General features: G+C 46.9%; 2 protein-coding genes across 3 annotated transcripts in view; one reads left to right on the top strand and one right to left on the bottom strand.

The window, feature by feature from the left end:
* Window positions 1-25,730, bottom strand: part of LOC147433412 (uncharacterized) — a 126,443-nt gene that overhangs the window by 76,353 nt on the left and 24,360 nt on the right. Inside the window, exons 3-4 of one of the 2 annotated variants that reach the window (XM_086492981.1) lie at window positions 11,027-11,204; window positions 10,858-10,930 (exon numbers count right to left, since the gene is read on the bottom strand). In XM_086492981.1, coding sequence (XP_086349107.1) covers window positions 10,858-10,930; window positions 11,027-11,204 — 251 coding nt within the window. The remainder of the gene's footprint in view (window positions 1-10,857; window positions 10,931-11,026; window positions 11,205-25,730) is intronic. The other variant, XM_086492982.1, reaches the window with a different exon arrangement.
* LOC147433413 (uncharacterized) lies at window positions 20,654-21,884 on the top strand. Its single transcript, XM_086491762.1, has one exon. It carries the CDS (start codon window positions 20,654-20,656, stop codon window positions 21,149-21,151), a length of 498 nt encoding a protein of 165 aa, XP_086347888.1. The 3' UTR covers window positions 21,152-21,884.

Below are 25,730 nucleotides of genomic sequence, written 5' to 3'. Positions count from 1 at the left end.
GAGAATTACCGAGCTGGGAAGCTGATAATCATATGTTGGTGAGATGGCTATCATCATTAGCTTTGTATATGATTAGGGCGAGTGATAGCACTTGATCCTGGATCCGTTGACCAGTGGCAAAGGAACTCCTGTCAAGGTGACTAACTGCACAGCCCCCTGTGGCAGAATCTCTTCCACCACGAAGGGCCCTTGCCAAGCTGGAACCAGCTTCTTTGCTTTTTTCAAATATTTTGCCTGATAGAGTAGCACCAATGTGCCTTGCGTTATTTTCGGCTTTCTGAGGTGGCAATCATGCCACGCTTTGCGACGAAGTTGCTCCGCTTGCAGAGCATGTGAAGCTAAGCGACGGCTTTCCTCCAATAAGGTGAGACGGGATATAGAAGCACATTCCATAGCCGAACCTGCACGCAGACTGCCCACCCTAGGGGATCCGGAGTTGAACTCAAATGGAGCTATGGCTTCCAAACCGAAAGCGAGTTGAAAAGGCGTTTGATTCGTTGTTGCTTTGAAAGATGTGCGGTATGCCCAAAGAGTGCCGTGCACAGCCTGAGCCCACGATGCTGGATGGAGATGACATGCTTTCCTCAGTAGGGCGATCAGAACCTTGTTGGTGCTCTCGACCTGCCCATTGGCTCTAGGGTAATAAGAGCACGACTTGCGATGAAAAATCTTGTAATTGGCCAGCAAATTTGAGATCATGTCATTGACAAAATGACTTCCCCTATCACTGGTGATCTCTAAGGGACATCCAAATCGGCATAAAATATTTTCATATAAAAATTTGGCTACTGTATTGCCAGTGCAATCTACTGTCGCAAGTACCTCTGCCACTTTGTTGCATAGTCTGTAGCCACTAACAGATATTTGTGATTACCTAGTTGAGCCGGGGGATATATTGGACCCACAAAGTCCAAGCCCCATCTCTCAAAAGGTAGCCACGCCATCGAAACCTGCAGAGGACGGTTGGATTGCTTACTTGGCTTCGGCCCACAGCGCTGGCATACATCACAAACCTTAGAATATGCTATTGCATCCTTCAAAACATAGGGCCACCATAGACCACTCTGTAGAATCTTCTGGGCAGTGATGTGACCAAGGTAATGGCCACCGGTGGGACCATTGTGGGCATCCTCCAGAATATGCCCCACCTCATGAGGCGAGACACAACGCTTCAGAACACCATCTGGTCCCGCTTTGTAGAGCTGGCCCCCAATCAGAGTGAAAGGCCTGGACTTCAACAGCAATCTCCTCTTTTGCAGTGGGGATGCCTTCTCTGGGTACAGCCCAGTAGATTGAAAATGTAGGACCTCGCCGTACCATTCTGGTGTTGTATCTATTTTAAAAAGACTGCTATCTGGAAAGTCATCCGCAATCCCGATAGCTTCTTCACCTGTGTGAATGCGAGAGAGGTGGTCAGCCATTACATGATGCTTACCAGGACGGAGTACCACTTCAAAATCAAACTCTTAGAATAGGAGGAGCCATCGCCATACTCGACCTGCAACCTGTGGCTTATTAAGCAGATAGCGCAAGGCATGGTGATCAGTGATAATTGTGAAGTGGACCCCTAGCAAATAGTGACGAAATTTGTGTAGAGCATACACTATAGCCAACCCTTCCCTCTCTGTGGTGCTATAGTTTCGCTCTGCTTTGGTGAGCAGGCGACTTGCATAATGTACAGGGCGATCCAAGTTGAACTCTTTGCTAGGCTGAGTCAGCACAGCACCCACAGCCAGCAGACTGGCATCTGTATGCACATGAAAAGGTAGGGCCCAATCCGGGGCAACTAGAATAGGCGCTTCAGTGAGGCGTTTTTTGAGGTATGCAAATGCTTCGGCCTCAGGTGTTGACCACTGGAAGGGAACAGCAGCACTGGTGAGCCGGGTCAATGGTTGAGCCACCTGTGCATACATACGTATAAACCTGCGATGATAGCCGGTGTGGCCCACAAAGCTCTTAACACCTTTGGGATTTATGGGAGGAGGTAACTTCAAGATGGCCACTATCTTCTCTGGGTCAGGTGCCAAACCTTGAGCAGACACCACATGGCCCAACAGTGTACCCTCTGTGACCAAAAAATGACATTTGTTCGGATTGAGCTTCAACCGTGCCTCTCTGCACCTGAGGAAGACTGCAGAGAGCTGAGCAAGATGCTCCTTTAGATTTTCTACTGGGGTCGAACATTGAGCAGCCGAGAAGGTGGAAAAGTCATCCATGAATATGCGAAGGTGATCAGTAAGCAGAGGACAAAAGATGAGATATACTATGCGATTGAAAGAAGGCGGTGCATTTTTAAGCCCAAAAGACATTCTGGTGTAGATGAAAATACCCCAGGGAGTCACAAAAGCTGTTTTGATTTGGTCGTCAGGATGTATTCCTAACTGATTGTAGTCGCTGAACCCATCCATAAAACTATATAGTACATGGCCAACGACATCTTCGAGGACTCTCTCAGTGAAAGGTGTCGGAAATCCATCCGGGATTGTGACCTTATTCAGAGCCCGACAGTCGACGCAAACTCGAATTTTGTTGGACTGCTTCTTTGGGGCAATAACCATAGGAGACAACCATTCTGAGTGCTCTACTGGTACAATAATACCTGCTTCTTGCATTTTTTCCAACTCGATTTTGATTGCTTCTGCATACTTGGGATTCAGTTTGTAAGCCCGTCCTCTGACCGGCTTAGCCCCCTCAACCGGAGGAATTGTGTGGACTCCTAGCTCTACTGGGATTCCTTCTAAATCGTGGTAAGACCAGGCAAACACATCCTTGAAAGAGCGCACGAAGGAGATTACCAGGTCGAGTAGAGCGGGGTGATCTCATAACCAAGTGGCTAATAAGATGGGTTGATGGTTGTCAGGGCCGCCTAGGTTGACCTCTCTAACTGGGTAAGGCGGTGCAGTGGTCGAGGCTGCGTCAGGGGGAGAAGACTGTGCCGCCTCTGTTAGCCTTTGGACATTATGAGCTGGCGTCTGATCAATGTTGAAATCAGCATACTCTTCCTGCAACCATCCTGATGGAAGCTCTGCAAATGGTAAATCCTCAGATACCTCAAAGTGCTCCGGCATTGGTGGAGAGTCAGATGGAGTAGAGGCTAAGGAGGGAGTTGCGGTGTTGGCCAACTCTTGCAAGGGAGACTTTTTTCCCCTTCTATGGTGGGTTATAGGCTCACCCAGGCCGACGGTTTCCATCAAGGGACCCTCTGAAGGATGGGCACCAGAGACTGGTCCACTTGGTTCTGGCTCACTTAAGACTAGTCCACTTGGTTCTGGCTCTCTTGGCTGACTGGGATTACTGGCTTCAGGTGTAGCTTCAGATGTAGGATCAGGGGGAGAGCGTGAATCTGTTGGCAAAGGTTGAAGAGAGACTACATAGCATGGCATCGAAGAGGTGGCTTCTAACCACTGCAGTAAGTCTTCATCGGACCCATCAGGAGGGACCGGCTGCTCCAAGTCAGGGTTGGACTCTACTGACAAAGAGCTATGTTGAACGACCGTATCCATACCTCCTTCGAGACGAATTTGTTGCATTGGAGAGCCAGGAGTATGTATCCACATGGCGTCGGTTCCCCAGTCGTGAAGTGCTTTCGTATGTCGCAACCATGGCCTACCAATCAGCAAGGGATAACCTCCCTCTACCTGGGGAAGATTAACTACCACAAAATCCAAGTTAAAAGTGAAATCTTGTACCTTCAGAGGCACCTTGTCGACTGTGCCCACTGGGTAGACTGTTCTCTGATCAGCCAATGTAACAGTGAAAGAAGCAGGTCGGGTAGGCTTTAGACCTAAGGCCATCATAGTGAATTCGGGCATCAAATTGATTCCAGATCCTCCATCAACGATGACGCCGGATAGCTGGTGCCCAAGAATAGATACAGTGAGGCGAGGACTTTTATAATCGGTGAGGGGAGCAGATGGATAGGAAATCAAATAGGACTCTGAGGGCTGTACAGGGAGGTGCCCGCCACTAGGCCCAGCCCCCGGGTACAGAGACTGAATGACTGACAGGCTGTCACTTCTAAGTGTTGCATCGAGCCTTGGCATGTCGTATAGTGACACCTGCTGAAAAGTATTTTTCAAGATGGCTTCTGTTGTGGGCTTGGCGCCTTCGAACTGGGCTCCTTTTGGGACCTTAATCTGTTCCACGTCAGCCACAACTTCTAAGAAGGCTCCATCAATGTCACATAACAAGGAAGTTGGTTTGCTTTGAGCAATTGGGAAGGACTTGTCCTTTGGGTCAGGTAGACCAGATTGAGGAAGTGGAGACTGGCGAGGTGGACCTGCGGGTAGACTGAGACCAAGAGCTGCTCTTTGTGCCCGAGTAAGGACACCAGCAGGCTCCTCCACTTGCAGAGGCTTAACCACATGAGTAGCAGGTGAAGGTTGCGGCACGGTGTTCACAGTAATCAAATTTATCTTCGGAAAGGTGAATTTGGGCTGGTTCTGAGTCAAGCCTGAAGACGTGGATGCCCTTTGCTTGGGACAATCCTTACTGTAGTGATCCTTCGAATCAGGGCAATGACGACAAGGAGGGGACCCCTCGGGTAAAGGACACTTGCTCTGATAATGCCCAAATTCTCCGCATCTGTAGCAGAGTATGGGCCGATTGGAAGGACGAAACGGGGGACGAGGTGGTTGCTGCACGGAGTTGGAGGCTGAGGTGTAGAAACTTTGGGGAACTGAGGGAGTACTGGCATGATAAAAGCTGTGGGGTGCAAAGTTGTTGTGCATACCTTGCTGCATAGGGGGTGTTGTCAGCAGAGGAGGCAACTGGTTTTGATGGCCGTAGGGTGAGACCATGTTGGATACAGGTGCTAGCCCTTGTTGGAGAGAAGGACCAAGATTTTGTTGTATTTGTCGCAATCCCTTGAGGTAGTAACAATCCTTATCCTCATGTCCAGATTTTTCACAGAAGTGGCAGTAAACCCGAAGGGGGCATTCCTGTGGGGGGTGCCCTGGAGAGCGGCATGAGCTACACCAAACCATAGCCTTAGTCTCTTGCTGACACTTGAGCTCTTCTAACTCGCGCTTAATCTGTTCCAATGCCTCATTATGTGTAGGCTTCTCTTGTCTAAGAGAGAAGGACCTCTCCTCTTGAAGAGCTCGTTGTAGCTTTAGGGCTTCTAGTTCCCTGCGTAAAGAAGTTAAAGGATCAGTAGGACTACCTTCAGAGAACACAGAGGGAGTATCTATTTGAGGAGAGTTGTTGAAGAGCTTCCTAGCCCCCTCTATTCTAGTAGCAGCTGCGATGAACTCGTCAAGAGTGGCGTCGGGTCGGAGACTCTCTCGGAGTTTTTGCTGAGAAGTTTTGGGAAGCGCCTTCTCCATCCACTTTTTACCATGAATTCACCGGGTTGTTGGGGAAGCTTGGCCACCAGTGACTTAGTTTTAGTCATAAGCTCCGCAAAGGTCTCCTCAGGCTTGAGCACCATGTTGGCCAACTCATCCAACACCTTCTCCTGGTAGTCACCCAGCCTGAAAGCTGCACAGAACTGCTGTCTTAAGGCTGCCCAAGTTGCAAAATGGTTCTCTGCAAATTGGCTGTACCATTTATCTACTAGGCCATCTAGGGTGGATGGAAATAGTACCAAGTAAGCATCTTCTCAATTCAGCCCATGTCCCCTACAGAGAGATACAAATCTTCTTGCATGGTCGTCAGCATCTTCTGAAGAAAGCCCTTTGAAGGTAGGAAACTTGATGTTCACCTTGGCCAAAACACTAGCTAGTGGCTCCATGATTCCTTGCTGGGTCTGTTGCACAATAGCTTGCTGTAGCAGAATAGGAGAGAGCTTTTCGGGAGAAGGTGATCGCAAAGATGGGGAACCTGATGACGAAGGAATGGGTGAGAACTTTTCTGGAGAAGGTGATCGGGAAGATGGGGAACCTGATGAAGGAATGGGTGATGTGATATGTGGAGGTATAGGTGATGAGGTTGAAGGATTTCTACAAGGTGTCAAAGGTCGTCTTCTGTGATAGTACTTCAGAGGGCTCAGTAGTGGGCTTTGACGCTCAACTGACCTCCTTGTATGTGTCATGCAGTGACCACCAGTCCAACCAAGTTTGGGCAAGAAACTTGTGACAGGTCTAGACTCCACCAAACCAACCAGGTAAATGACTAGACTCGGCTGGACCAAGGACGAGACCAGGGACGAGGAAGGCTAGACCAGGGTCGAGGAGGTCTAGACCAGGGACGAGGAGGACTAGACCAGGGTCGAGGAGGTCTAGACCAGGGACGAGGAGGACTAGATTAGGGTCGAGGAGGTCTAGACCAGGGACCAGGATAAGTTGAACCAGGGCGAGAAAGGACTAGACCAAGGACTAATGGACCAGGTGAGAGGGGAACATTGCAAAGCAAGGTCGGCGAAGAAGGCATGCGAAGCTAGATCAACCTAACCAGCTTCAAGATTTGCACCTCACAGAGTGAGATTTCAGTTGAGGTCCCACCGTGATTGCCAAAATGAGAGCACCTGTAGCGCGGATAATGTGTCGTGCTCTCTACAGTGTGGGTGCCCCTCAGTGCAATGTGCGTGACAATCTCACTCAAACAAATGGAAACTCTCTCAAACAGAATGAAACACAGAAACAATGGATAACAACAGAGACACAACAGTGGACCAGAACATGTGGACTCGACTAGCTCAAAGAACCATGTACAGACTCTGGCGTGGCAGCACACTCAGCTCCAGCCCAGGACTCACAGGTACAAATGGGGTGTCGAGGCTCAGATGTGCAGGGATGGTGAAGCCGTGCTCTGTGTAAGACTCTCTCTAGACGACTACATACAAGATAAGATAGAACTCCCCAAAACGACTACTGATATGTACAACCATAGGAGCCACCAACGGCCCATAAATGTCCAGCCAGCTAAGTCTATCTCCAAACTGAGCGGTGGTGGTGACCTGGCCACGATGTCCACTAGACCGCTGTAGGTACCTGCAACGTGTCACTCCCAGCCCAAAGGTCCTCCAGTGTGAACCAGACCAACTGTAGCTAACTGTCCAACTGTCTGTCTTGTGAAGTGACACTGTAGCTTGCTACACATTTTTGCGAGAGTTTAGTGACTATATCTCTAATTCATTACCGTCGCAATTGCCGCCAGAGAGCGATTCTACTGCGACACAACAGAGATTCACTTCCAAACAGTTCACAAAATTGACACGGCCCGGTGTAGTTCCATGCCCAGAGGTATTGGCCCCAAAGACTGGCGCCCCTTTCGGTATTTCTTTTTGTATTAATCTGTGTTCAAAGTACAAGAGAGTAGGCAGGTGCTCACTCTCAGACTCTGCGTCCAGATGCTCTGAGAAGTGAGGCCCTGCCCACTTATTTATAAGTACAAGGGATGCCCAAAAGTAGAGCCCCAGAAATCTCTAAACTCAAAAGCTTTTAATCTCAAGAGCAATTTGCTGAAAAGCTGCCATAAAAATCAACCAGCGTAATTTTTGGAATTCCATACAGCGTACGAACTGCCACGTCGTCAGTGTATCTGCGGCAGAAATTCCAAGCGTTCGTACTGCCTGCCACGTCATCAGCGTGATTTTCGGTGTTCCGTACGGCATGCCACGTGTCTGTTAGCCTGAGTCAACAGGAGTGTGTGTGTGTCCAGGGGCTAGCCACGTCACCAATTTGTGACAGTTTTAGGATTCTCTGCTAGTTTCAGTGGTCTCTACTAGTTTCAGTGTTTTCTCCAGCTTCAGTGTTCTCTCTTACCGGGACGGTGAGTGGTCTTGTGGCGGGAACCTTGTAGGAGGGCTACAGTGTCACTGGCACAAGACAAGCAATTAGTTGCAGTTGGGCTGGAGTTCACACTGCACAAGCTCTCGACTGGGCAATGACACGTGGCAAGTGATACGGACGGTGATCTAGTGGACACCATGGCCAGATCACCAGCACCTCAGTTTGGAGATAGGCTTCGCTGGATTGGGATATCTGCTAGCCATTGGTGGCTCTTCAGGAGATACATATGTGCGGTTGGTTCGAGTCGTCGAATACTCTATCATCATCATCTACTTTGTATGGTTGAGCATCTTGAGTTTGGCGTCTTGAGTCTATGCACTGCACGTCTGCACATCCCTGCACATTTGAGCCTCGACACCCCGATTGTACCCGTGAGTTCTGGGCGTGGAGTTGTGTGTGTTGCCATGCCAGAGTGTGTATTGGTTCCTTTGAGTTAGTCGAGTCCCATGCTGTTCAGGCTCTATTGTTAAGTCACTGTGTTCGCTCTGTTAGTCATTGTCTACAGTGTTTTCAGTGTTTCTATGTTGTTGGAGTGAGATTTCACGTACATTGCACTGAGGAGCACCCACTGTTAAGAGCACGACACATTATAACCGCTACAGGTGCTCATTTTTGCCACGCCCGTACAGAGTGCTCCCCTCTATGAAGCAGGCACTACACCAAATCAACTACTGAAACGACCTAACCGAGCTTTTTCCTTGGAATCTCCAAAACCAAAGGTCTCAAGGTATAGATCCCAAACCTAAGGGTTATCTACCAATTCATCCGCCACTCTATCCAAATTGTTCGGCAACCAAGTCACACTTGGCCCACCTCCAATTAATTCAGTAACTACCCTTTTACATTTCCTTTAGCTTGCAGATACTTCAAAGTGTGTCACCACTTAGTATCTAAAGACCAGTTACTCAATCTATTGTGATCCTTCTTTCAAAAATAAATGAGAAACCTCTCAACTTCTATTCAACCGTTGCTTTCACCAGCACGAACTTTCTTTATTAACTTAGAAATTGTTGATGCGTGTACAATCAGGACTAACTAGTTCTTTAGCGTTTAATTCAAGGTCTTTCCCTTTATTCCTTCAACCACTTTCTTTCCTTTGCGCTCTCCACAGCTTTAGAAGGAAGTTTTAGTAGGGCATTCAACAAACTTATGTCCCACTTCTCGGCATGTGAAGCATTTGCCTTGCTTGAACCACTCCATTCTTTCTTCATAGGGGAGGGGCCCTCCCCTCGTAGCCAACCTTCTTACATAATGCCTTCCTCCTCAAGATAAGAGGCGGGCCATTCGGGGATGCCAATCACTCGTATGTTCAAGCAACGTCCATGCCTCATCTTCTCTTCCTCCAAGGCAGTGTGAACAATTTGCATCTCTTTTTGTGACTCCTCTCTCACCTCTTTGCTGAAGTTTTCTTTGACCACGTCTTCCTAACTGCCATGCAACGTAACCGCGAACCGTTTCAAGGCCGAAACGTTTCACCCTGAAACGCGGCATTTCATCACGAAACGTTTTAGTTCAAAATGAGAGCACAGTGAAACGTGAGACCGAAACATGCGTTTAGCGACTTTGAAACTAAAACTATGGTGAGTTGTTGTTAGTGAAACGGCTTGTGTTTCACTTGGTGAGCGAAACGTTTCAAGGCCCGAAACATTTCACCTGTCCTTACCTGAAGAAACGCGTTTTCATGGTGACGCTGCTGCCATGTGCACATTACTCGTAGTGCCAATGGACATGTACATCCACTTCCAGAGCCAACTCTCACTTACGCACTCTCCATTTTCAACTTCCAAGATTCAAAAGGAGCAAGTATATCTTCCAATTTCTTTTGCACCACAAATTCCATTACATTCACCTCTGCCCTCAAATGGAGTGCATATCTCCCTTTGAGGCTGTGTACATCTCAGCTCAAAATTCACCTAATTCATTTTGCAGGTCATTGCCTCATGTGTACAAAGTATCATTCTTGCAAGCTTTCATTGCCTTCTACATCTCTCTTTCAATCTCTTTCCTCATAAGGCTCCGTTCAGCCTTAATCATCACTTGCACTTTCTCATACATGAGTTCATCTTTTGCAGGCCAGCAATAATGTGCTTTCTCACATCTTCATTCCGAAAGTGTGCTTCGCTCTCGGCAATGTCTGATAAGTACTTTCATCGTCAAATTTTACCAGTATATCCATTTCTCCTTTGAACCTCAATGCTTGCAAAGATAACTCAAATTTTTCCAAAGCCCACCATCTGTTTCCATATATGTTGCAGGGAAGAGCACAGGCCTCCTAAGGTTGCTAAAGATTGGCCAGGTTAAGTATAAATTAAGTTTACATTGATTGTGCTGTGCTCACACCATACGATCTGCACCAAGCTCCTTATTAAGTTGGACGTATGTGACCCCTACCCTTGCTCGACGTTCACAATCCAGCGCACACACATAATTGTGGGACCTCTTGAGAGTCACAAAAGCTGTGGACAAAACAAACCATTAAGCAAGCCAAGCAGCAAGCTTCATCACGCAATTTCCACTCCTACAACAGTCCTACGCAGAGAGATCCCAGCCTCACGAAAGGACCCTGACTCCAGTATTTCTTCATGCATGAATGCAGAGGTGAGGGAGGAGGGTGGTGGTACAGCATGTTGGTAAATGATCATAGGTTTTAGTAGCAGACCAAAGAGAGAACTGACTTATGAGACAATAACATATGCAAGGTGTCTGTGTCATCCAAATGTCAAGATTTACACAAAGAGAATAGGAGTTAAGCACCACTTCAAAGCGCCCTCAAGGAAGGCCTGTCAACTCTGCCATAGGGCTTCTCTAAATCCAGGAGACATCTGACTCCTCACCTTGCAGAGCTGCCATAGCTGTAACACCCTTGGCATCCCAGAAATAAAAGGATAAACATATCCTTCTTTTGAACTGAAAGCCGAAAGCATTTGTAACTAGGGTTAAATGCTCCTACTCATAACAGCCCAACTTCCAAGGAGCCACCATTGTCTCACGCAGCTCAAAAGTACAAAATGCATTATCTCGCATAGCTCAAAGTACAATGGCCACCATTCAGAGCCTTCACTCTCATCATTAGAAATCACAGTATAAAATAATGTTGATCAAGCAGAATAGACCATTGGAGGACCTGGCTTCTGAGACAAAGTCTGACAGATGGCATTCATGCCTGGGACACCAACATAACGCTTCTTGGAAAAATCCTGTAGCAATCAATTTGTCATATAGAAACCTTAACAAATTTCAAGCACTTGCAAAAAGCACCATTTGAGACTTTTTTGTCCAAAAATACCACTCACTGTATCTTCGCTGAACCTCTTTGTCTCTGCATCATAGGTCCCAAATTTGCCTTTCCATTCTGCAACAATGCCAGCTGCCTCCCAGTTGTCAACAAGGCCCTGTACCATGGGATCTTTTACTGTAAAATACTGTGCTCCATGGTCAAAATAAAGAAAGCTCCCATCAGAACCTTTTTCCCTGCCCCAAAGAAAAGAGTCTAATAAAATGTCTTGATATCACAATGAGACAATATTTACTAATGTTAAACTGCTTCTAATCCTCAAGTTTCTCCAATAATCTTGTGCCTCCCTAGGAATGTCAATAGCTTCTGGTCCTTGTTTCAAGTCATGACATGGAGGGAAAACATAATAGAGGGAGATTTTGTTTTCCCAATATTTCATGTTGGTATCTAACCGCCTTCCCTTTTTTTGTAACCTTACAACAAACGTATAACTTTAACTCCTTGTGCCAACTCATGACATGGAAAAATCACGGTGCCAAAATTACCCTTGTATTATTCCATGCTTGAAAGCGCTTTTTCTAACACAGTTTTTGGCCTCACAGAACAAGTTGAGTTAGTGTCTTGACCCAATTAAACAAGTTGCAATCAACCAAGGTGTAATTTCTGCAGGCTAACTTACCATTTATTTTGTTTCACGATCAAGTATACAGGATTGATAGTACCATGCACGTCATTTCCTCTATCAACTACGTAGACAAGACTTTGCCCACACAATCACCAAGGGAGTCAACTGTCCTGACAAGCAAAACAGAACATTGCATCTCAGCAGCAGACGGGCAGCAATAAATGCAGCTTCATGTAATGACATCAAAGCTTGCTCTTCTGTCAAAGCTTGCACTTCTGTTGAAACCACTTAGCAAAGCAGCCTTAAACAATACAAAGATGATAGAGAAATATGGACACCCAAATTTTTTTCATTTCACTCAGTGCTCTCTACTGTCTACCTGACATGATTTGATGGCCTTCTTGGACAAAGCTCAGATTCCGCATTATATATCATAACATGACACACAAATATTGTTCCACGTTGCTCAAAAAACCCAGCAACAAAAAAAAAAACTTAAGTTTCAAAAAAAGCCACAAAAAACCAAAAAGTAACAATGCTGCATAGGAAAACAACATTATTTGCTATGTTTCCTTATTGCAAGCTCAAGCTTGTTTGCTATCCAAGCACTAAAATTCTTGTGCTGACATTATCAGCCAATTAAAAGCTTGGAAATGGTAGCTTAAATGTACACTTAGCCACATAAGAGGTAGAAAGAAGAAAATTAAAAACATTAAACCCAAATGGTCTAGAATACCTGGACATATTCAATGTACTGTCCAACCAACTTTAACATGCCGAAGACACTATCACAAACCGAACATATGTTGGGAAAAAAATCATCAAGCAAGTTTCAACACTATCACAAGCAGTGGGTAATGAACACGTCCAGCATCAGTTATTACAAAACGTACATGCGTCTCTGGCCTATAGAAAACAGATCCTGTTTGATACATTCCACTTATGAGTCAGTGGCATAATGGAAAAGGACAAGTACAAAAATCCCAGCAACTATGATACGGGGACATGAAATATCATGAATATACACCTAGAGAGAGATCAAATTATATGTAAATAGACACAATGACACTCTGCAGGGTCCCAATGAACCCTCTTTATACCTAGATGAATCCAAGATAATCCTAAATTCACTTGTAAAGGAAAGTGCAAGGTATAGACTCATGATAGTCATCGACAAGACATTATAGTCATCAGCTCCAACATGCATAGTACAGACAAATATTACAACCCCACTAACGTTGTCAGTGCCAAATAGTGGGTGTAGAGCTAGGTAACAATATATGCTCCCACACACACACACACTACAGATGACGTGGATTTTGTGGGTTCTTTAGGTGCTTTCTTAGGACAATCTCGTGTAATGTGACCTTTAGTGTGACACTCAAAACATCTTGTCTGGTGCATATTCGGCTCGTTCTTCAAGAGTTAACCTACCTCCTAACATTCCTTGAGCATATTTTTCATCAAGCGTCAACTTAGGTGTAATGTGCAACGGAAGTGAATGAAGGTGTATGGCTCAAGATTAGTGATCTCAAGGTTTTACTTAACGGAAGGGAGAGCCTTCCGTGCTTAGTGAGAGAATGTGCAATGACCAAAACAAAGTGGGTGAAACTGAGATGAGAAATGACACCATATGGGGTCCCAAACCCTTCTCCAAGGCCCCCCCCCTCTATTGCTAGAGAGGTATTTCCTTTAGATTGCACAAAGGTCTGGTACAATGCTTTTAGATGTTGTGGTACTTGATGATGGCTATGTCAACGATGAAGACGACAATGACGATGATGCCGACCACGAGACTGAAGGGCTTAGATCTAGAATGATGGTTCTACCGCCGTGGATTTGCTACTGTGGTGGTACTGGGAGGTTATGCAGAGGTCGATGACGGTGAGGTCGGAGACTGCAAACGCAAGGTGATCTGATGGCTGGAAATTGGAAACGCCGATGCCGAGATGGGCTGAAAACTGATCGCTAACAGACCTGCTGCGATGGGACAACCTCGGTGAGGATCTGCGGGTGCAGTGGCTGATCGGAGGCGCTGCTGTCCGAGGCTGAGAGCGCTGCTGTCCAGGGAAAATTCAAAAAACGCTGCTGTCCAAGGGCTGAGAACTGAAACGTTGTCTGGGTCGAGGCAAAAACGCCAGGCAAACTGTCCTTGCTGAAAACGCTGATGGTGCTACTGAGGAAACGTTGGAGGCAATGTGCTTCTTTTGTATTCCCCACAACTGGGTGGAGCAGTCATTAGCCAGCCCCCACGATTTTTTCATTCAAATATCCCTTGATAAATACTTAATAATAAGTGACTAGAAGAGGAGGTTCATATGCAATGCAACTTTGGGTTTATCCAATGGCAGAAAATGCTCATGCTAGGAAGTCCCCTAGCATCTTTGTTATTAGGAAAGTTGGCGGTACAACTGTGATTTAGCCCCCGCTTGTACCTGTGTTTGTGGCCCAAAGAATTTTTGTTTGTTTGTAAGAAAGAAGCTCTAAACTAGATGATAATCCAGATCCAATTTCTTGTGCCTCGCATCAACTAGGTTAGGATTTCAAAGCGAGACATTACAGGACGGCCTTTGGGTTTGAGCGCTATCGTTACGAATTCATTGTCATGCTATTCGGTCGTGTTGGCGTTCCCTTGGTTCTTTCTCTTCCTTGAAAGACTCTTGCCCTGTTGAGGTGGACACTTGGCTTGTCCATAGGATAGGTCAATGAGCCGGCATGCATACCGAAACCTTGCTTGGCATGTCCCATAAGTCTCTGAATGGAGTTAGACTTTTGTTGCAGACAATACCGTCGAATGTCTTTTGGCAATCTACAACAAGACAGCTCTATCTGGTCCTTCAAAGTGACCCTCCGAAACGAGGACATTGGCAAATAGGTATCCCAAAACCTTTGGCACTAGTCATCCAAGGTGTCTTTCTTAGTCATTCTCAGATGATGCCAAGCCGTGATGACATCTTCATATTCTTCCATTATCGAGGCAGAAGTGAAAACTCTCTTGAATTTTATCGACTTCTTAGGTGCTTCTCTATGCAACAATAGAGTAGACCACCATGTTTGTGGGTTTCCTTCCAAGTAAGATGACACCCTTCGCACCTTGGTGTCACGTGACACATCCCAACCCTATGTGTCCGTGGACAAGCTACACCACAGCAGGGTTCAGTCAGTTCAGTCAAGTCTAGATTAGCAGTGATCTGGCACTTTTGTGAGTCTATTCGTAGACCGTGCATGCCCAGTCACTTAGCATAGATGCATATCCTCCGGTTGGACATAGCATGATCATCGGAATTCCCATCAGAATCCATTAGCATCAGTTAGGGGAATTTTCCAGTGCATTTAGCCTATTTTCCTATTTATTGGTTATTTTCACTTATTCTTTTTAAGTGACTTTCCAACAAAAGTAGGTAGGGCAATTTTGCTAAGTTAATATAAAAGCAAACCCAAGTTAGCACTTTCTGGCAGAAGAGGCAGCAGGAGCTTCCCGCTCAACAGGCAACTTCTCAGCAGTACCCCCCCTTAGCAGTAGACCCTCGCCATCCACTCCTTCCCTTGGCGTTTCCTCCCAGCAAGCCATCGCCTACAAGTCCTCTTGCCTGGCGTTTTCCAACCTCAGCAAATACATCCCAGCCAACGTTTTTCAGCCTTGACAAAAACGCCACCATCACTTGCAGATTCAGCGTTTTTTCATCCTTGTCAAAAACGCCAGCTCAGCAGTAGCAAAAACGCAGAATTCAGCAGGTGGATTCTCGCAGTTTTCAGCCTATGACACAGTAGCAGATCAGCCCCTAGACCGTTGCAGATGTCCCCCCATTTTCAGCCATAAAAACGCAGCCAAAACAATCAATTTCAGCCACCGAAACAGTCCCAGAACTCAGCGATTAGAAGATCTTAGATTTCAGCCATCGAATCGTCGTCGTCATCGGCATAGTCCCATTGTATCAATCCATTGCATACGCATTGTACGCCTTTGTGCAATCAAAGTAGACCACTCTCGCCGACGAGAGTGGGGCCTTCGGAGGAGGGTTTTACAACCTCTTGGGTATCGTATCTCTTCTCTCTCCTTCTCTCAGTCTCATTCACTTGCACGCACAATATCCACTCACTTTGTTCGTGATCAAAGCACTCTCCATAAGACGGAAAGCTCTCTCTTTCCCTAAGAACTAAAAGGAACCTTGAGAAATAAAGATCACTAATCTTGAGAAAATACAACATTCATTCCGTGGCACCTAACACTTGGAGCGTTTCGAGAAACAACCCCCCCCCCCCGAAAAGGCGACGTCAAACTGTTGTATGAACTCAAGGGCTCGTGTCTTTTTTTTTTTTCCGAGAAAAAGATCCTTCTATTAGTTAATGAAAACTGCCCATAGGGCTATATCCACCTCTGCAGGAGAGGGCTACAACAAGCATGATGGGGAGACTCTCCCAATGAAAAAACAGCATATATACAATGGGGCTAAATCAAGAGATGGGAGGAGGGAAGAGCCACACAGGTGGACAGTAGTGCCATCTGAGCACCCCCTGGACCATGGTGTAGAAAGGCCCAGGGCGCCAGAGTCGAAGGAAAGCCTCTCGGCGCTCCCGCATGCGGTCGGAGCTGCCCTGTAGTCCCTCAAGCTGTCCTCTGAGAGTATGGATCAGCTCTAGCCAAAGTCACGAACAGTCTCTGCTGGTGCGAGCCTCAAAGATGCGGAAACAACGGGCCCGCAAGATGAACCAGAGAGCTAAGCCGCTGATGAGCTCCCAACACTCCTCTCTCTCACTGCTCCACTCCTGTGGAGTAAGATCTGTAGCAGGCTGGAGTGTAGGTCGCCCCCCCTGTATCACTATCATCCTGCTGGTGGAAGATAGTTCAAACTGAAGTGCCGGGCCCGTGAGGGTGGACCAAGCCGCTGCCCCCCAAGTGTACTGTCGAGCCGTGGAGAGGGCAGGCATCAGCCAAAGAACTCGTAGCCACACCTGCTAGGCCGAGGGACGGTCCCAAAGACAGTGACGCTGACTCTCCACCAACTGGTCACAAGCTGTACATGCGGCCGAGAGACCACTATGCACAAGCCAGCTCCCAACTGCTGTGGCTCTGTGTGCAACCAACCACTGGAACAAAGTGACGCGCCTCGGCTGTTTGGAGTCCCACAGCCTCTGCCAAAAAGCTACCAAGAACTCAACTGTGAGGCCCTCCTCCTGCCAATGACGTGCTGCAGCGGGGCGGGCCTCTCTCTGCGCTGCAAGTATATGACGTCCAAGCCGAACAGTGTACTGAAAGAAAGGGACTCCTGGGTGGTCTGCAAAAGAGAAGGGGTCCCTCCATAGCCACTCACCAGGATCCCACTGTACTCGTGCCAGTGGACAGCACTCCCAAGCCCATAGCCTCCAGTGTCCTCTCTCAAGAGCTGCTGGGTCAGGGTCTATGACGCAAGTCCTCCCACAGATGCCCACAACTCGGATCCTCTGGAAACAGCACTCTGCTACCTGCGGGGCCTCTACTACAACTCGCTCTGCTCTAGGCCACGCCGTAAGAGCTCCCAAGAACGAAGCAAACTCACAGCGAATCGGTCCTCCAGTCTCCTGCTCAAACCAACTCGGCGCAACTCTGTAAAGATCCATCTGGTCGAAGGTTGCCAAGGGCCTCCTGACTGAGGCACCCTGGCACGAAGCCTCTGCAGCAAGAACTCTTTCCAGGGCTCCTCGCCCGGAAGAAGTCTTCTGACGACGAACTTCCCAAGAAGGGCTCTACTCTGCTGTGCTGGATCAATGATCCCAAGCCCTCCCTGAGAACAAGGAAGTGTGATGACCGACCAAGCCACCTTGGCTCGGGCAATCTGAGTGTCGCGACCTGACCAAAGGAAGTTCCTGCAAGGGCTCGTGTCTTGCTAGCTTGAAAACATGTCAAATTTGAGTGCTTGACCCCCATCCTTGAACTCCTTGGTCTTCTTGTCCATTTTTTCATTGTCTGAACTACCGACAGAGGATGAAGTTTCCTCCACTGCTAGATGGCTCTCTGTGCCTTCTAGACTTTTTCAAAAATCTGCTTTTCTCGCTATTTTTCATCCTCTTTGGAACTAGAGGATGATGAGCTGCATCCTCGGTAGAAGAAGAATTGTTTCGAGCTCTGATACCATTGTTACAGGCTTGGACACTCTAAGCAAGAAATCAATAGCAACACACAAACAAAAACTGCAAAATCACTGAACTTGACGAGAGAGAGAGAGAGAGAGAGGATACAGCACGGCGGAGTTCCGAGCCAAGACGCACTGGCCCCAAAGGTTGGCACCCCTTTCGGTATTTCTTTATCATTGCTCTTTGCAAAGTACAACTCTCTTTGAGTCTTTGCGTCGAGATGCTCTACGGAAGAGTGGCCCTGTGGGCTCTTTTTAAACTTACAAGGGATGCCCAAAAGCAGAGTCCCAAAGACTCCAATTCTAAAAGCTCTTGCACCCAAAAGCTCCTGCTCTTTGAAAGCTTACGCAAAATCTGCCAGCACTTTTTGCGGAAATCCCTACAGGAGTGCCACGTCAATAGCCACTGCAAATCACGGAATTCCATACAATCTGCTACGTCATCACCAGCGCGATTTATGGAAATTCAGCCCAAAATTCAAGCTTTTGGATTTTCAGGTTTTAGGCTCTTTTAACTTACAAGGATGCCCAAAAGCAGAGTCCCAAAAACTCCAATTCTAAAATCTCTTGCACCAAAAGCTCCTGCTCTTTAAAAGCTTGCGCAAAATCTCCAAAATCTGCCATCACTTTTTGCGGAAATCCGTACAGGAGTGCCACATCAATAGCCAGTGCAAATCACAGAATTTCGTACGATTTGCTACGTCATCAAACAACAGGAGTTATGGAAATTCAGCCCAAAGTTCAAGCTTTTGGATTTTTAGGTTGTGCTCATAAGTTCTTTAAGTTGGTAGGGGTTGGGATTTTTAATCCCTACCCCCTCCCCCCCCCCCCCCCCCCAAAGGCCCCTCGCTATCTTTTGGGTTCAGTTCCTCTTGTCCACTCGACCAATTCTTTCCAATTGGGCACGTGACGTCATCACTTTGTGACATCCAACTCTCTCTGAGACCCTACGTCCAGATGCTCTCTGAAGTGAGGCCCTCTGGGGACTTCAAAACTTACAAGGGATGCCCCAAAAGCAGAGCCCAAAAGCTTCGGTTCTTAAAGCACATGGCACCCAACTATTCTCAAAAGCCCACGTGAAAACTATCAAAATTTGGTAGCACAAAACACGAAAATCCATACAGCTTGCCACGTCATCATGTCAACGCAATTTGCAAAAATTGCAGCAAGAGTTCAAGCTTTTGATGTTTTGGGTTTAGGCCCCTCGGCCGATGCTCATAAGTTGGGCAGGGTTGTTTTTAAGCTCTAATCCCCTAGGCCCCACGACCACATCTTAAAGTCCTTCTGGGTTCAAGTCTTGTCCGCTCGGCTGACGCGCCACGTCACCAACTTGTGACATTTCCCCCTCATGAAAGAATTGCAATTGCCCTTGATTACTCCTGTAAAACAAACAAAGGACATAAACTTTCTTCAGTAGACACTGACTCTATGTACTCAGGCACCAAACTCCACAAATCCAACACTTTCAAAAAGACATCAATCACTGATCAATCACATTTTTGTCGAGGGTCTTAGATACAAATCATCATGAGCACTTTCAAAAAGCCATCAGTCATTGATCAATCACATTTCTATCGAGGGTCTTAGATGATCATTGTAACCTATTTAGCAATCACATCCGGACCGTGCCTATCTTTTCACAGATGTCTTGATCTACTATATGTTGCTACTATCAGATTCATATACTTTCTTTTCACGGATGTCTTGATCTACTAAATCTTGTTACTATCAGATTCATATCCTTTCTTTTCACGGATGTCTTGATCTACTAAATCTTGTTACTATTAGATTCATATCCTTTCTTTTCACATTTTAAGCAAACCATGCCCATGACCATCCCCACAAGACAGTACATTCACATAGCATGCAGTTGACAAAATCACACGCTTAGTTCGCACTGAACAATGTGTTTCAATCATTCAATCTAGCCATCTTATCCTGTTTAGAACTCTTGATGCGCTCACAACAGTATCCAATGATCTTGTCACAAGTGATGATGTGGCATGACCAACTGGAAGAGAAACGGCCAAGTGGACAAGAGAAACTAAACCGACTGTTGGGTCTAGAGGCCCTTTTGGATACCTCTCATATGTATTTCTTCATTCTTTTATACCTTGGGTGTGAACCACCCCTAGGGTCACATAAGTGACCCTCAAAATGTACCCACATAATAAAACCCAAGGCTTTTGAGTGTGTGCCTTATCAAACACACGAAACCAATGTACAATCTTCTCTCTCTCTCTCTCTCTCTCTCTCTCTCTCTCTCTCTCTCTCTCTCTCTCTCTCTCTCTCTCTCTCTCTCTCTCTCTCTCTCTCTCTCTCTCTCTCTCTCGGCTTTTCCAGATTTTCCGAACCTTCGAAATTTCAAAATCCTACATATTTCAAACTTGCAGGGATTTCTACAAGGAATTTAGAAACAGCAGAACTCGCAGAAATTGCACATTGACACGTACAGAAAGCAAATATATGCCATGTAGGCTGAATGTGGAAACACATGTATGCATAATGCGGTGCGTATAGGTCGCTCTCTCCTCTCTATTGGAAAGTGAATCAGATAAGTGAAACAAATAAGGCAAGAAGGATGGCGGCGCACTACATGGTCACAAGCAAGAGGATGACAGCCATTGAAAAGGAGTTGAAAGAATGCAAAGCCCACATGGATGAGTGGAAGAAAGAGAAGAATTTAATTCTTGAATGGAAAAAGAGGGAGGAACAGGCAAGGGAACTAGAACGCAAGGAGTTCCGGGATGAAATTCAAGCTTTAAAAGGTAGCATCTCAGCCCTTAGGAAGGAACTCGACGAAACCAAAGAGGGAGGACGCCTTGAAGATGGAGAAATTCAGCCATCAATGATCGATGAACTGAATAGTATTCGAGCACAAGTCAAAGAAATAGAGGAAGGAGAAAAGAAGACCTCATGGGTGGAGGTTCTCTCCAAAACGCAAAAGAAGATGGATGAGGCTGCAAAATGGATTGAAGTTGTCAAGAAGGGAAAGGGCAAGGAAACCCCGACTACACCTGACATCATCAACAAGACACTTGAAGAGGAACAACGAAGAAGGGTACGCGCTCTACACGTGAGAGTGACCGGCCTAAAAGATTCAGATAAGGTGGACCAAGAGGTGAAGAGCCTCATGTCCATGATGGGGGTGGAGAAGCCCTCGCACACACAAGCTTGGAGAGTGGGCAAGAAGAGTGAAGGTAATGGGGAGAGTTCAAAAGAACGGGCTCTCATTTTGCGCTTTCCCTCCATGGAAGAAAAGAAAGACTTTTTAAAGAAGAGGCCAACCCTCAAGAAAACAGGTATCTTTTTAGGAGATGATCTTACGCTCTCACAGCTTGCACATATGAGAGAGGTCATGCCAGAGATTATAGCAGCAAGGGAGAAGGGAAAGTTAGCTTTCTACAGAAATGGACGAGTAGTGATTACAGAACACCGCTCTACATGACAGTGCGAGACCTATGGGACCACTCTCAGGATGGCGGTTTGGAACTGTAATGGTTCGTATAGACTCGATGTGGGGGCCTTTGAGGACAGCTTCAGAGACAGAGACATTGTTTTCTACTCAAAGACTCATCAGGCTCCAGGACAGTTGATGCCGCACATATCAGGATACAAATGGGAGACAGCTTGCCGGACATGCACCAGATTTGTGCATGGGACTAGAGGATCAAGAGGTGTAGCAGTTCTTTTTAGAGAGGAGCTCCAACCACTACTGCACATAGTTCGGAGAGATGATCAGGCCAGATACTTGTGGGTGAGGCTGAGGGCAGAGACTGGACGTTTCTTGTACATCGCCATATGCTATTTTCCTCCCAGCACTTCAGTATATGCTTCACCCAGAGGACAGTCTCCTTACTCTGTACTTGATGATGATATCTGGGAGTTCTCCAGAGATGGAGACATCATACTCCTGGGGGATTTCAATGCCCGTACAGGCACCTCACAGACGGTCTTCTATGACACCTCAGAGGAGATGCTTAGAGAGTTAGAGCCAGAGGTGATGGGGCTTGAGAGATGCTCACACGACAGAGAACATACAGAGTATGGGAGATACCTGAGGGAGATGACGACTACTCACAGTTTAGCCATACTGAATGGCTTATCGACCTTCCCATTGTCTACAGGTTTTACTTGTTTTCCACATAGACATGGGTCCAGCACTGTAGACTATGTTCTAACACATCCGAGCTTTATCTCTCACATTCAGGATTTCACAGTGGGGCCCAGGCCTGTAGGGATAGCAGTAGATCATGCATTATCAGTCTCCTTTGAGTACAGTACATCTCAGGCCTCACGGGGTGGTAGACATCCACGCTATACTTTTACACCAGAGACTGACTCAATCTATGCAGAGGAGATACGTAGGCTTTTATGCACATCAGAGCCAGTATACACAGTGGAGGAGATCACATCTATGCTGACAATGACGTTACATGGGGCAGCGACAAAGGCATACCCACACACTCAGCCTGGTCGGAGACGTCGTTTTGGGCACATACCTCAGAACAACGGGTATGATGAGTGTCGACAGAGTAGAGCTCAGATACAACGGGAGCTTACATTGGGAGTGATCACATATAGACCGTCTCGTATTGGTACACGACGACTTGTGCGACGGAAGAAGCGAGCTTTCTTGGTCCAGATGGAGCAAGATTTATATCAGCTCTTCCTTAGTAGAGATTCAGGAGAGGCTTGGCGTCTATTCCATGAGCAGTCTACCCCACCAGTGATTACTTCTACAGAGATATGGGGGCAGTATGCAGCATCTTTATACACTGTACCTGGACAACCACCACTACCAAATCCACCACAGCCATGTCCGGCTACGAGCACCTTCTTTACCACTGAGATGGTAAAGGAGGCCATTGACAAAATGAAGACCAGACGGGCAAAGGATCATGAGGGTTTGGTAGCAGAGCACATTATACATGCTGGGGATTTGTTGGCAGAGATGCTTGCACGGTTATTCAACCGTGTCATGTGTGAGGGCTTCCCTGAGTCTTGGAGATTATCTACTATTGTACCCATCTTCAAGACAGGAGACCCCACAGTACCGGGGAATTACCGTACTATCATGGTAGGACACACATTGGCACGGTTATATGCATCCATCCTTGAGCATAGGCTAAGCAGTTGGGCAGAGATTATGGGCATACGGGCACCTGGGCAGGCTGGTTTCAGGAGGGGTTTCTCCACACTAGATCATGTCTTTACACTCAGAGCTATCATTGAGGAGGGTCGAGCACATGGTAGACGGATATACTGCAGCTTTGTGGATTTCCGCAAAGCTTTTGACACAGTACCGAGGGCCAGATTGATGCGCCGGCTTATAGAATTGGGGGTACCCACAGAGCTGATATGGGGGATTATGGCATTGTACAGTTCAGTGATGGGTCATGTACGCATGTCAGAGGGGATATCTAACATAGTTCACTCCACTACCGGAGTGAAACAAGGATGCCCACTGTCCTCTACTTTATTTGGTATGTATGTTGATGAGGTCTCTGATTATATTGACAGAGGTGGAGATAGAGGTGCTCAGCTTGCGGGGACATGGATCCCTCTTTTATTATATGCGGACGATATTGTGTTGATATCAGACTCACCAGATGGTATGCGGAGACATTTGGACGCATTGCATAGTTTTGCAGAGGATAGTGGATTGTCTGTCAACCTTGGTAAAACCAAGGTCATGGTATTTAATACCACGCCACAGTGGGTTAGGAGATCAGCACCTACTTTCACATATGGGCAGGACAATATGGAGTATACTGATGCATAACATATCTTGGGGTGGTCTTTAGTGGACCGAGGTTCGCACTGAAAGTGGCAGCAGACACTAGATTGACTCGTGCCTATGCAGCCCTAGGCGGTTTAGAGAGGATTTGTTCGCAGGTTGAGTTCCAGGAACCTCGAACAAAGCTCTGGCTTTTCGACACTTTGGTCGCTTCAGTTATGCACTACGGGGTTCAGGTTTGGGGACCGTCTGTTGACAGTGCTGGATGGAGTAATATGGAGAGACCCTTGATATCTATGATTTCTAGGCTGATTAGAGCCAAGGCCTCAGTCCCACATGACATCATACGAGCGGAGCTGGCTGCCCCACCTATGGAGGTTGAGGCTCTCACCAGATCAGTATCATTTGTACACAGCTTATGGGACACCACCAAGGACAGGTATGCCAAGCTTGCTCTTGAGTCATCTAGACAGCTGGCATTACAGGGAGATACATCATGTTGGTATGCACAGATGAGCTCATGGTTTCAGAGGCATGGTTTCAGCATGGACAGGCTGCCCCCTTTCCAGTATTCTCTTGATGCACCATCATTGGCTCTTACACGGATGGAGGCTACTAGACTCATTCGGAAGGATCTTATCCAGCTTGATAGCAAGAGGACAAGGATAGAGCCATCACAGGAGTTGGGTACGAAGAGGGTTTTCTATGGAGAGCATCTTCTCCAACTCACGATAGACGGATTTGTCACACGTCCCAGTTACATGGACACACATCTATCTCATGGGTTACGATGTGCTATTGGCCAGATTCGCACATTTTCACACCAGCTTGAGATTGAGACAGGTAAATTCAGAGGCATACTAGCAGACAGTAGGATATGTCAGTTATGCCATGCAGAGCCAGAGACAGAGTTTCACTACATGTCGCTGCACAGTCTACTATGAGATACGGGGACGCTTTCATTGTTTATTCAGAGATGGTTTTGACTCGTTAGATAGAGTCATGAGATATCAGGATCAAAGATGTCTCGGATTATTCCTACTTGAGATACAGAGACATAGAGACGCTCTATTGAGTGGGCAAAGACAGAGACAGTCTCAGAGACGCATCTCAGATTTCTTCAGCCTGAGTACCACAGAGGCAGAGGGGACACCACCATCACAGAGCTCGGTTCCCACCCATACACACACCAGCGGTACTCTCATTGATCGAGCTATAGAGTTAGGGAGATCGAGACGACCGCGACTGAGGAGGGGAGCCACGCAGCACCGGCAGAGATTGCGGCAGAAGATCCACAGGATTCTAGCACGACACCCAGAGTGTCGATCAGGATAGGCTTCATGCTACTGCTATATTGTATCATGGTGACACTTATCCCCACTTTGTACCTTTATGGCATGATACCATTGATCAGCTACCAGCCACCCATAGGAGTCGGTAGCACTCCTATCAGTTTCTTTGTTTGTAGTTTTCTTTGTTTGTACCCAGACTTGGTACTAGACTCATCATTGTAATCAATTGGTCTCATAGGTCATTTTGGCCTTTTGTAGACGTTAATATATCATTTCATTTCATTTCTCTCTCTCTCTCTCTCTCTCTCTCTCTCTCTCTCTCTCTCTCTCTCTCTCTCTCTCTCTCTCTCCGCAGCATCAGGGACCTTCTCCATGACACAGGCAGCCAGAGATAGACTTACCAGAGGATACGCATCACTAGCTCTGATGGAGAGACAGTGCCACCAGGCCCACTTCCAGGAGCCCCGGACGAAGGGGTGGCTCTTTGACACACTGGTCACACCTGCACTCATGTATGCCTCGGCAATTTGGGGACCAGGACTGGCAGACTCAGTATGGACACAGATAGAGAGGCCACAGATTATTATGATCTCCAGGATGATTCGCAGCAAGCCATCAGTTCCACACAACATTATTAGAGCTGAGCTGGCTGCACCACCGATGTTGGTAGAGGCACTCTTTCAGACTGTCTGCCTTCTTCACAGATTCAAAGATATGGATCCAGATAGGATCTCTCATAGAGCCTTCATTGCATCTAGAGAGATGGCACAGGCAGGGGACACTAGCTCATGGTATGCCCAGACAAGAGATTGGCTAGCTCAACACGGTTTTGATATCGATAGACTACCACCACTCCAGTATGACACCCAGGCCCCGACCTATTCCCTCTCACGCTCTGAGCGGAATAGGGTCATCAGACAGGAGATATGGCATACATATATTCAGAGGACATGGCACAGGCCCACAGACACCCTACCTCCTAAAATTCTATATTA

This window comes from Adiantum capillus-veneris, chromosome 20 (assembly GCF_014529385.1).
Source record: "Adiantum capillus-veneris isolate H3 chromosome 20, ASM1452938v2, whole genome shotgun sequence".
NCBI classification, from domain to species: domain Eukaryota; kingdom Viridiplantae; phylum Streptophyta; class Polypodiopsida; order Polypodiales; family Pteridaceae; genus Adiantum; species Adiantum capillus-veneris.
Note: the sequence above shows the minus strand (reverse complement) of the source record. Positions and strands in the feature narration are given on the sequence as shown.